At 32.9% G+C, this 13,356-nt stretch overlaps 1 protein-coding gene across 1 annotated transcript; it reads left to right on the forward strand.

Annotated features, from left to right (window-relative positions):
* LOC105166551 (WUSCHEL-related homeobox 1) lies at positions 3,759-7,123 on the forward strand. The gene is made up of 4 exons (XM_011085944.2): positions 3,759-4,440; positions 4,619-4,930; positions 5,153-5,229; positions 6,345-7,123. The coding sequence occupies exons 1-4, from the start codon at positions 4,254-4,256 to the stop codon at positions 6,822-6,824; spliced, it is 1,056 nt and encodes a 351-aa protein (XP_011084246.1). The 5' UTR covers positions 3,759-4,253; the 3' UTR covers positions 6,825-7,123.

Below are 13,356 nucleotides of genomic sequence, written 5' to 3' on the forward strand. Positions count from 1 at the left end.
ACGTGTGTGTGGGGGGGGGGGGGGGGGGGGGGTGGGAAATCATATGAAGAGAGATTGAATGTAAGGGATGACATGAGAATGGATGCAGAGAAGATTCCAAAAGGGAGGACACAGTAATTGTGATAGCACGTAAAGGTGTTATATTATTGCATCATATATACATATATATATATATATATGTGAAGGTAAAGGACAATAATAATAATAATAATAATAATAATAATATGGGCATGAAACAAACAAACTACTACAACCATAATGTATATGTTGACTGGACAGTGGGACGACTGTTATGTAATAATACATAAATAGGAACATATCCACCCAAAATAACCCTTTGCCCTTGGGAATTGTACTCACCTTCAATATATTAATTATATTACTCAACATTCGCTTCACTTCCAACACCCAAACTCTAAATTTAATATTGGAATAGCTTTTTTAAGTTTGAATATCAAGCTTTATTCGATTCAATTAAAATTCATTCAATTTGATAGTAACAAAATCAAATCCAAAGATAAATATAAAAATTCAATAATGATTCAAATAAATGTAAATAATATGCACTACAAAATAGGTTCCAACAGAAATGGCTTAGTTGCTACGAACCCCATAATTATAAGAAATGATTTTGGACGGAAATGTAGATTCATTCGAAATATTTCCAACAAACTAAAAAAGTCATTAGAAATTACATTGTCCAAAAGAATGACGACTTTTGATGAAATTTGTAACGGATTTTTTATTTAACTTTCGATGGTATTTTGAAAAACTTTTTGTATGGAGTTATTGCCGCGGTGATCCTCCGACGGGACGTGGCAAATTTGTGATGAATTGTTTTGATGGTTGCCATTCAAAAGTTTGTACGAAATTTTTTTCTGATGTTTTCTTTTTTAAAAAAGAAAATTTCATGTATTGAGTTATTGCAACAGTGCTCCTTCGATTGAATTGTGGCAAACTTTGTGGCATATTTTCCAATGAATTATTTTTTATGGTTGCCGTTGAAAAAGTCTGTTTGAACTTTTGTTCCGACAGTATTTTTGGAACAAAGTTTTCCAACGGTATGCACCATCGGAAATAATTTAGATCATTTATTTTTAAAAAATATTTTTATTTATTGTATTAATATTCGTAATAAATAATTATTTGCAGTTAAATTTAAAAGACTAAAAGAAATTAGAAGAGGATCAATTATTATAAATAAATTGAAAAATCTAATCATTACAATATCAAATTAAAATATAAAAAAGAAAAAAGAAAAATAAAAATCCTAATCTAATGTTAGCATCCTTCCCAGCGCCTGTGCTGATCAATCGAGCAAGTGTTGACTGCTGGGGCTGGAGGTCAGGTTGCTGGTCGACTACTAGGGGGTGGGGAGCCCATGTGCAACAACACATGATGAGGGTGTTCTTAATGTGCGCAATGTTTTTGAGACTGGTGTCTTGAGACGGGCCGGCGGTTGTCGAGAGCGCGCTGGAGGTCTTAGCGCGGGCGACCTGCAATGTATGTGCCACGGAGGCCACGCCAAACACCCCTAACCCCTCTTTCGCCCGCTAGAGCCTCTACCCACAACTCTCTTATTGTTGCTATGGGCCACTCCCGATTGATGAGGCAGTATCTGGAGGCTGCTGCCAGAAACGTTCCTCCATCAATTTTTGGAATATCTTTTGAAACAAAAAGAACAAACAAACAAACAATTTAATTAAATTTGTTTACATCCCTGGATCTTATTTAGCTTGTACCAGGAATACATGTTTTCCATTTTTTTATCTCATTACTAAAATTAATCCAAAAAATTAGTCTCGCACTTGAAAAAAAATGACTATTGACTATAATTTTAATAGCTATGAAGTAAAAAAAAATTACGTTAAATAATTTTTATTGACCACAGTTAAATAAAACCAATGCAAAACATAGATTTTTTCCACCAAGAAAAAGTTATTTGTCATTATTTGTCATGGCTAAGAGCCATGACAAGTGTTTTAACCACCCGCGCAGATACCACGGCCAACAATCATTACATGGTCATGGTCAATGACTATTTATTGCGGCTATTTTATTTTTAATCATGACTAATTACCATAGTTAAATATTACATTTTTTATAGTGGCAGTCGAAAGAAATGAGATAATATAGTTCATATGCAGACATGCATGATAATTTTAAGAAATTAAATCAAATGTGTTCTACGATTGATTTAAATATAATATCCTAAAGCTCCAAAGGTAAAAGAAAACAAATAACATCTGGTGGACTATGAAAAAGTGTTGTTGGTCAACAAATAAAAAAATTTAATTAATTAAAACATCTAATTTCCTAAAACCCAAAAGCTAAATCAAAATAACCTTAAATATCACTACAAGAAAATAGTTCAATAATTACGAAAAATTTTGATGGTAAAATCAACGTCAAACTAATTAATAAATAAAACTTTTGTTGCTAATCTATATTATTTAATATGTATTTTAAATAATTTATTGCTAAATTTGATAACAAAAATATTTTCTTTGCTAAATCCATTAGTAAGTAAATTCATTATATTAAATAATATAAATTAATAATAAAAATTTACTAATTAATTCGACGTTATTTTTTTTTATTGGTATTGATCACTTTTGTTATAGTATATTAACCACTAGTATAGGCTAAATTGAACTGGCACATCACAATGCCTTAATTATCTGTCATCTCTTCTTGATGAGGAAAACTAATAATAGATGGGGTTGAGTTATGGGTATCTAATTGTCAGTTTTTTATAGTTGTAGTTCTTAAAAAATCACCTCCTAATTTATTCTTCATTTATGTCGCCAGAGGTTAGGTGATTAGATGCTGCAACAACGAAAATTCAATTTAGAAAACCCTAATTTCATCTACTATAATCATTTCCGACGAATTATAAAACTCCAGTGATTGAAGTTCTGTGATTACTAAAATTTATTTAATTATGAGTTATAATTTATTATTCTTGTGGTAAGAATCCTTAAAATAACAGATCCAAACATATACGACAGCAAATACAATTTGGCCTCATTTTAATAGATAATAAGTTCCATGAGTCTTTACTTCTTAAAATGCATAAAGGTTATCAAATTTGTTAGTCTCTTAAGCTTAAGTACTTTTCTAAGAATAAAGGAATATAACTTACGAAAATTAGCAGGAAGAGAAAGTCAAACAAAAATTGAACACCAATGTAATGTTTAATCAAAATATTAGAGCAAAGTAGCACTCATTTAGACAAAAATCTTATCTCCATTGTGGAAGTTGAATACTATAAAAGTTTCCTATAAATGAGAGCATATAGCGTGAGGAAGGTGGTATTTTAGTGTGAGTAGGGAGAGGAAATGGTGTTGGTAGAGAGAGACAAAGAAAAGGGTAGAAAAGAGAGAGAATAGGGGAGGAGGGGCAGTTCGGATTGAGAATAAGTGTGAAAGGCACGAGACAGGCAGAAGAACAATAAATGAGGCTGTAAGAAGGTGATGAGGCTTATGATAACCCTCATCATCGTCACGTCCCTCTCCCTTCACGTCTACCGATAACTCTCCAACACCCCCACCCCCACCCCCACCCCTCCCAGAATTCCACGCCTTTCCTCCCCTTCCCCTTCTTTTTTTCTTTTTTTCCCTTCACTTCATATTCTTTCCCTCCTCTAATCAACCGCCCCCCTCTCTGTAAAAAGTCCAAATACTTGTGATTTGTCCGCCCTCTTAACTTGTATAACCCCAGTCAACCTCACCTTGTTTCAATTTCAACCAACACCCTATTCCTTCTTTCTTGCCCTTTCTCTATCTGTCTCCATTTTTCTCCATCTCTTTCTCTCAAACTCATCATTTGCAATTTGCATACTCATTCTCTACTATGCATTTTTTGCTACATTAACTCAAACCCTTTTAAATTTGAGATTATCATCAAGACTTGAGAAGCACTACTACTATTTGTATATATCATGTATTTTTGTTCAATACCAACCATCTAAATCTCTTTTATTAATTACTACGTACCATCCATTCATCCATCCTAGCTAGATTCCTTGCTCTTTTTCCCTTCTTAGAAACTTCAGTTGAAGCCATTATTTCAACCTCAGAAGGCAAAAAACACACCTCCCACTAGGAAAATAAGATCTTTATCTCCAACGATAAGTCTATCTTCTCCTTTTACTGCAAACAAACACTTGATCTCTTTCATATTATTCCCCTTGAAACCCTAAGGCCCTGAAAGAGCAGAATAGAGTTCGTGTTTGTTCCCTAAGCTATCAGATGATGTGGATGATGGGATACAATGATGGGGCAGAGTTCAATAGCATGCAAGATCCATTTTCCGGCAGGAAGCTCCGCCCCCTCATGCCGAGACCAGCCGCTGCCGCCGCCACCACCTCCACAACCCCGCCTTGTTTAACTCGTATCCACGGCACTGATCATCTTCTTGCTTTCAACCACCATCTTGGCAAGTCATCATTGATTTCGTTGATCTATTAATTTAACATATATATATATATATATATATATATATGCACCCACCTCTCTTGATATGATGATTCATGGAAACGCTTTGATTATATATATATATATGTACATGAAATGAATATTATGACGGGATTGATGTTAATTACTCGTTGGAGCAGCAATGGCGGAGCCAAACAGGAGCACACAACAGGTTGTGGTTAGTTCGCGCTGGAACCCGACTCCTGAACAGCTTCAAACCCTTGAAGAATTGTACCGGAGGGGCACTCGAACTCCCTCGGCCGAGCAAATCCAGCACATTACCGCACAGCTGAGGCGATACGGCAAGATTGAGGGCAAGAACGTGTTCTACTGGTTTCAGAATCACAAGGCTAGAGAACGCCAGAAACGCCGTCGCCAGCTCGAATCTCTCTCCGATGAACAACCCCATAACAATAATCACACCGAAAATGGCGAAAAGAGAGAAACATCAGGTAATTGAAACATCATCATCAGTTAAAAACACATATAATTGCAGTTAGCAAGAACCATTTTTTTACCCTCACATGAGTACATTATTGTATGTTTTTCGGGTCGGTAAAAATGTACGAAAGCTACAAAAGGAGGAATGTATGATTCTTGAGTTGTAATTCCGGTTATTTCTTGAGTTGTAAAGTTGATTTCTTTTTGTTTTGTCTGTGTGTGTGTGTGTACAGGAGCAAATAGGACAGCATTTGAAGTTGAACAGACTAAGAACTGGGCATCTCCTACAAACTCTAGTACAATTGCAGAGGTTCAGTTTTTTTTGCTTTCACCTTTGTCTTTCTTCATGTTTCCGCAAGGACAGGAGCCCCCCCACCCCCCACCCACCCTTCTCTCCCTTTTCTGTGACTTAGATTTTGAAACAACATCACTACATCAGTCTTTTCAAAATCTTACAATGATCTTAAATTGCTTTCTTTTAATGTTTTTCAAGATGGGACTTTGTTTCTTGAAGTAGGAATTCTTTTTTTTTTTGGCTAAAAGATTAATATAGTTGGACATATATAGTAGTTAAATTATTTGACCCTCATTAATTATAAAAAGAAAAAAAGCCTAGCAATGGCAGCATATTCAATGTGTTTGTATAATTTTAATTTTTTTGTATTATATTTATTTAATTATATATTTTACTAATCAAAATTAGTTATTCTAACTCCCTTACATTTAATAAAAAAGTATAAATATTTAGAAAAAAATGCTTTCTTGAAGTTTGATCTAAAACTCCATGTTCATCAAACTGAATAATATATATATATATATATATATATATTTGCGTGTGTGCGCTCATAAATATTCTTGGAGGGAGGAAAGAAGGGTGTGGCTTATAGAGCTTAAAAGAAAGTAAAAGAAATTGTATGAGTTGGGTAGAATGAGTAATAATTAATCAGATGATAATTAGGACATGATTACATAAGTATTAGATTTCAGGTTAGAAAAAAAAAACAACCTTTTAAAAGGAGGGGAAGGCGAAGCATCAAAAGCTTTGTTTGTTGGGAAATGAAAAGGGTCCAAAAGCTGCTTACCTTCCTTTCTGTCGGGGCTGCTATTGTTATGAAACATTGCTAGGGTTTTTGGGGCTTGTGCTATTCATTACATTTTGCAAATATGGGCACTTACAGTATATGTATTCATCTAAACTTAAAAGACCATTTCACCCTTTTTCACATGTATATATATAAATTTAAAATAAATCATTCAAACTTATTCAATTTAAATATTATATAAATATATATATAAATATTTTCAGGGAAATTTTTTAAAAAATATGTACTATTTAATGTAATTATATATATATATATAATTTGTTCTAGGATGAAATTCAATTGGTTATTAATTTGTAGCTGTTTGCATGCATTTAATTATCAGAAAACTGTATGTAAGCAAATGGGGACAGCAAAAGCAGAATGTAAAGCAGATGGATGGGTACAGTTCGACGCAGAATTTCCACAGCAGAGGAGGAATGCCACGTGGCAAATAATGCGTTGTTTGTCTTGTTCTTCATCTCCCACCACCAACCTAATAAACCCCTCTTCTGCCCCTACTGTCCCTTCTACTACTACTATTCCTTCAACAACAACAAAGCTGCCGCCGCCGCCGCCGCACCAACAAGATTTCATCAACCTCTTTCTCCAACCCTACCCTAATCTTGACCACCGCGCCGGCGGAGACGAGGCACAAACTCTTGAATTGTTTCCTCTTGAGTCCAGCGGCGGCCCCCAGCGCCGGCAGAACCACGACTTATGTGCTGTGGAAGAGGAGGAGGAGGAGGAGGAGGAGGATTCAGGTGGTGGATATAGTCATGTTACTCCTCAGCAATTCTTCGAATTCCTTCCATTAAAGAACTGATGAATAGAGGGTGAATGCATGCATGCATCCAAGCATGGATGAATTTTATATATATATATATATATATGAAATTTCACTTAGCTATCAGCAATTAATCGATGTAGTGAAATGATATGTGATGGCTTTGTGTTTGGATTTTCGATGGGTTGATTTCTTCCAAGGTTTTGTCATTTCGGGTGCGATTTTCAGAAGCTGGGAATGTGGAAAAGATTGTAATGCATTTATGCTATGTTTATGGAAAGCTCTATTTTGACAGAAGTAGACTTCTATGGTTCCTCAGAAGTAGAGAGAGAGAGAGAGAGGATCAGATGAGTTCCCAGAAAGTCCAAATATGGAATTTAATTTGAAAGCTTCACATTGAATGCAAATTGCAAAATCTGAATTCGAGCTGTGTGTGTGTGTGTGTGTGTGAACACATTTATAGAATATAAATACGTTTTATTTATCTATATATATATATATATATATTAGATTAATGTGAGAAGACATTCCTTCCTGCTTTTTTTCCTTTAAATTTTATTTTGATTCAATATGAAGTTTTCAGTTAGAATGGAAAATTAAAATTTTACATTGTGTCGTCCTTAAATACTAATTTGGACTTCTTTTCTGAAAAAAATAATTTATAACTTTAACGTAGAGGGTCCCTTTAATTTAAAAGGAAGACATTTATTTCATATTGAAAGAATAAATTATTTTAGAATGTTCCAATAAAAAATAAAATTATAGGAACCCAGATGTTAATATAGATCATCAACTGATACTTGGCTTGGTTTAACTCCAATTTATATTAGTGGTGTCTGAACTCGAATAGCTTATATAACATAATTAGAGATTAAGATGATAGTATGGCTACCTAAATATTAGAGCAAAATGTTCTTTTAGTCCCATAAAATAAGGGTAGAATTTTTTTTTGTATCACAATTATGACAGTTGATGCTTTTAGTCCCACAAAACATCTTTTTAGTTCCAAAAATGTAACTTTGGGTTTTTTTAGTCCCAAAAATTACAATGTCTTTTTAGTCCTAAACCACAACACTAGTGACTTTTTGAAACTAAACATACGTGATTATGAGTTTTATGCGACTAAAAGTGACACCAATCAAAATTATGGTACAGAACAAATTCTGTCCATATTTTATAGAACTAAAAAAAACATTTTGCCCTAAATACTATCAGGGAAAAAGCACTATTATTTGATGGATTTTTAAATAAATTGGATACAACTCAAGTTTTATGGTGGGCTTTTGGACGGCAAGAGACTGGATAATCTGCAAGGGCTTGCAACAGAATAAACAACCCCTCGCAAGTATTTGCAACAGGCACTTATATTCATCGCAAGACCTCATGTTTTGACGAACATTAAATACATGATTTGCAATTATGATTGCGACAAATTTTGCAACGTTATTGTGGTTTTCTATTGTGATTTTCGATGGGGATTTCCGACAAGCAAAACAAAAGAAGGACAAAGATAATTTCAATTGAACAATTTGGGGCGGCACAACTTTTGCAACAGTGGCTTGTTCCGATTTTCAAAGGCCGTCACAACTTTTCGATGAACAATTGCAAACGTACACCAGGTTCAATCAAGTTCTGCATGATTATTTATGTACAAAAGCTCAGTGAAAGGAATAAACGATCATATCATTTTTAGAACGTGTTTAAGAACGACTTAATTATGCGCACGTCCAAACTATAGTATTTGGTATCTTACATGTAGATGTATATATATGAGTCTACAAACTTAACCCAATATCCAACTCCGATGATTAAAAAATATTGCATACATAAACTAGTAATTGCTCTTTCCTACAACAACTCTTTTCAAATAGTAATGAAAAGATAACTCTTTTAATACCTATATTCCAAAAACAAATATATATAAAAAAAGAAAAACTTGATTAGGACAGATGTTCATGTAGAAGATGACAATAGGCAGGGCTGAGGCAGACAATATATATATATATATATATATATATGATGAAGGTAACCATATTTAAAATTAGGGACCACAGAGAAATTCAGTAAAAACAACATGTTTGGAACTGATTGCTAATCAATCAACCATACATATATGGCATACAATGGCCTTCAGCTATCATGCTTTCATTCATTTTTCGTTTCACTCTGACTGTGTGTATATATATATAGGCCACGTACAGACAATTTTCCTACTATATATATATAGGTGTAAAGTTATCAAACAAAATAGTACAAACCCGTTTAATTGCAAGTTCAGAACATGTGTTATTTCATGTGGAAATTAGGTGTGGTGGACTGGCCTAGCTTTATTGATGTCATAGAAGACACTTAAAACTGTTCATGTACACAAGTTCTAATTAATAAATTTCTCCCCAAAATACTAAATTCTACTCTTTACTATTATTATAACTATTATTTTTTTGTTGGGAAAGGTGGAATTAACTAGTATTTTTCGTTCCGTAAATTGGGGTCAATCAATAAATATCTTTGCTTATTTGTGCATTGCATATGAAGCCACGGAAAAAATGCAATTTTTTTCCGCTAACTATAAGATGGTACCATTTGAAAATTGTAATGATTGGCTGTAATGTAAAAAAAAAAAAAAGTGGCATATTTAGCCCAAATCTTAGTGGGAAAAGCTAAATTGGCAGGAAATTATCACATTTTTGCACGTTGTGACCTAGTTAATCTGGGCTTATATTTTTTTGGCCATTTTAGTTGATGCGGCATGAGGAACGTGAGGGAAAAATGTATTTTTTGTTTGATAATTATAAAAAAAATATATATGACAAATTTAATTCAAATATTACCTGAGCAAAAATAACTAGAAGTTGTGAAATTAAAGGAGTCACGTGTGAAAACATGTGTTGGTTTTCCGTGAATTTAAGTGGTAAGAATTTTTTCAAAAATCTTCTTGTATCCTCTTTCATTACTATCAAATGAATTAATGGAAAACGACACGTGTCACTTGTTTGGCCATTTGTGGCCGATTTTTTTGGGAGGAAAAACTCAGCGAGATACGCATTTACTTCTTTTAGGGTATTCGAGTTTTTATTTTTGTTTTTTTAAGCCTTGTGTAGTGGTTAATTTGGCATAGTTCAGGGTTAAATCGACGGTAAAAAGAATAGAAATTAGTAAGGGCTTTCTTCTTGATATATAGAGTGGTAACTCAAAAGTGATCAGAGGGAGAGATGATTGAAGCAATTGTAAAGTAACCTATTTTTGTCGGGACGACATATCGATGGTTTACATCATCACTAGTCTTCCATGGATATATTGACTACATCGATCCCACCAGACCAACAACACATTTTTGGACCACGATCTACGCCCGGGTGGGTAATGTTTTCGAAAATTTACTCACAGTAAAATCGGTGCATGGGGCGAATCATTTCTGCTGATTCTCATATCACATATATCTAGTTGTCACATTTCTTGGTCATGTTGGTTTTTCTCTCAAATGTTTTCTTGATTTTCAGTGGCTCAAGAAAAATTGACATTTCAAATTGGGACAATTTTGGTCCATGGACATAGGAGTGGTGGTCCAAGATTTGAAATAAACATTTGTAATTTATGAATATAATAATTTTGGTTCAAAAATTCTTAATTTGACCGGAATTTGTCACATAGATTGCATGTACTTGACATCTAGAAATTGAGATTTTTTAAATTTTTCGGCCAAATTAAGATTTTTTAAACCAAAATTGTTATTTTTTTTATAGTCAGTTATTATGAATTTTAAATAACTGCCACTATTCTTATATCAGTGAACCAAAATTGTATTTTTTTTTCCCTTTCAAACTAGAGAGAGCGGCAAGAGTTAGGGTTTGCACCCTTATGATTGTTCTTGTATTCGCCTTTCAGGTATGCATGCTTGAGCTTCTCAGATGAGTTTTTTCACCCCCTCAAACTCAATAGAAAATTATAGTTTAAAGTTGCGATGTTGACGATAATATCATGAAGCGTTTTTTTTTTAATATGGACTAGTATGGATATTATCGAGTAATAAAAAAATAAAATATCAGTATATTTTAAGAAACTAATAAATTTATCAAACAAATTGCAAATAATTAACATGAATTAGTATGTATTTGTAATAATTAAGATGTTTTTGAAACAAAATATCATTGTCTAAATTGTACATGTATTAATTAATACAGTACATAAATTAATTATATTGCAAAGAGTCTTTTAAAAAAATATAACATTATTAACGGATGCAGTACAGCTAGTATTTGTTACAATCCAATTGCAAAATAGTTATGATGAAATATATATACTTGCTAACAAAATTTACAATGAATTATTTAAAATATATATCAAATAATATACATTTGCAACAAAAAAATTACTTACTAATTAGTTCGATATTAATTTTAATATTATTTTTTTTTATAACTATTAAGTTATTTTGTTATAGTGACTCTTGCGTGGGTGGTATAGAATTCCAAGTTAGACATAAGTTTGTTCCATTGAAAGGGCAAATGAAGTTGAAGAGGGGGGGAGGGGGGGTGCATGAGCTTGAGATTCCTCTTCACCACTGTATTATGCATATATACTCCTCTTCCTAGAACTTTGAGCCTTTACAAGACAGATCCATCTTTTATATTTGGCCTCGGAAATTGGAGTCCATATCTTATCCCCTATGTACATGTAATGTATCATCTTCTTCTTCATCACCTTTGCTATTTTGTATGAGTTGGGGGCCAGTTTTCCCACTTGTTTTAGCGCACCACCTCTCATCATAACTTGGAATTCTTCTCTCGCCCTTCTATTCTACATGCTTAATTACTACTTTCTATTTGTATTTTCTTCAGCCATTCTCGCAAATTTCATCTATTTGGTGGAGGTTAATTAGCCCACAGTTGGCCACCATCATTATCTTCATGGTCATGGTGATGGATCATGTGTGTTCAATCCCTGCTTCAATGGATAGGCTGGCTTCAGCACTGTATATTAGGCTAAAGGCAGTTTCTCCTTTGATTCACCTGCTAGTGGTTCTATATGACCATGGAATGTCAGCAAGCACATCTACACTACACAAAAAACAAAAAGTGGAATTTGACACGCGTCACTCAACCATTCCAAAATAAAGTGCAACTTGAAATGATTTTAGTATGCATGTGGACTAGTTTTAGAAAACCCGTTCCTAAGTATGATTTCTACTTAAAACTGTTGTGTTACAACGACCGTGACTAAATTAATTTCAATTGGGATGTTTTTGTGTAATTTTAATAATGTGTTACTATAGCCATTCTAAATATAGTACAAACGGATATATTTAAACGGATAGAAAACTCTTCCAATTTTGTGATTCTAAGACCGTTACAAAATTTAAATTAACGGATTGTTTTAACGGCTATTTATGTCTTATAGAAATCGTTTTAAATTTTCATATACATATGTCCCTCTCTTTCCATTTAATCTTAGTATCTTCTTCCATTCTTCTTATATTCTCTATATTTCCTCAATCTCTCTCGAATTTTTATTAATTATTTATGTTTCATAATGTTTATTACATTCCATTATTTCTTATTTATTCAATCAATTAAATTCATAAATATAATTAATTAAAAATTTATTAAATTAATTTATTCAATCAATCAAACCGCTCCAAAAAAAAAACAAATCGTTCTTAAACCCGCCTTAAATCCCTTTTTTTTTTTTTGTGAAAATTATTAGTGGACGAGTCAAAACTTTTATATTTATAAATATTCCTCTTCTTCAAAACAAAAAAAAAAAAAAATTAATTTTGAGGCTTGGGGGGGGGGGGGGGGGGGGGGGTGATATTCATTAATGAGGCATGCCAATACTGTCTGCGCAAGAAAATGACAATACCTAAGTCGGCAAATATATATATAAATATAAGCAGGCATGACGTACATGACATGAGCAGTTTCCTTCTTCTACTTTGAAGCTCATATCATGAGCTCATCATGCAACTTCTATACACCATCATCTCCCTCTCCTTCTCATCATCTCTACCATTCATCTTTTCCATCATTTCATTCTTTTTTTTAAATTATTATTTGATATTTTAGCACTAATATTGTATTTTATTTTGGTGTCTTTGCATGCTGCTGGAACTGAAACGAAATTGTTCTTTTCTAAAAAAATATTTTATTATATATTTCTAAACCAATTAACATGTTATTATTATCATATTCAGTATATAATATATTAATATTTTTAAATTAATTAACAAATTCAAAATAAACAAAAATAAAATAACGTACCACTATTAGAAATAAACTAAAATGCCTACATCTACGTGGACTTGAGCTCTTTCACTAGCTTTTAATTTCCAGATAATGTGGCAGGGGAATTTTAGTATTGTAATTATATAGAGTGGAATTTTTGATTCAGTTGGAATCAAAATTTTAATTTAGTCTTATAACTTCAAGAAAAATATGCAATTTTAAGACAACTTCAGCCAATTTCACCAGAAAATTGCAAGACTCAATTGGCCAGAGTTGTCCTGAAATTGCAAAATAAAGTAATAATAATAAATTACAGGATCAAATTTTAAAAATTAATTTCGACAAGACCA

This window comes from Sesamum indicum, linkage group LG1 (genome assembly GCF_000512975.1).
Source record: "Sesamum indicum cultivar Zhongzhi No. 13 linkage group LG1, S_indicum_v1.0, whole genome shotgun sequence".
Taxonomy (NCBI): Eukaryota; Viridiplantae; Streptophyta; class Magnoliopsida; order Lamiales; family Pedaliaceae; genus Sesamum; species Sesamum indicum.

What these genes read in the sequence shown, in the direction of transcription:
- LOC105166551 (XM_011085944.2), top strand. Translation starts at nt 4,254, where the DNA reads ATGATGTGGATGATGGGATACAATGATGGGGCAGAGTTCAATAGCATG. An exon ending in TGCTTTCAACCACCATCTTG is followed by an intron (nt 4,441 to 4,618) that starts GCAAGTCATCAT and finishes TCGTTGGAGCAG; the next exon opens with CAATGGCGGAGCCAAACAGG. An exon ending in ACTCTAGTACAATTGCAGAG is followed by an intron (nt 5,230 to 6,344) that starts GTTCAGTTTTTT and finishes TTTAATTATCAG; the next exon opens with AAAACTGTATGTAAGCAAAT.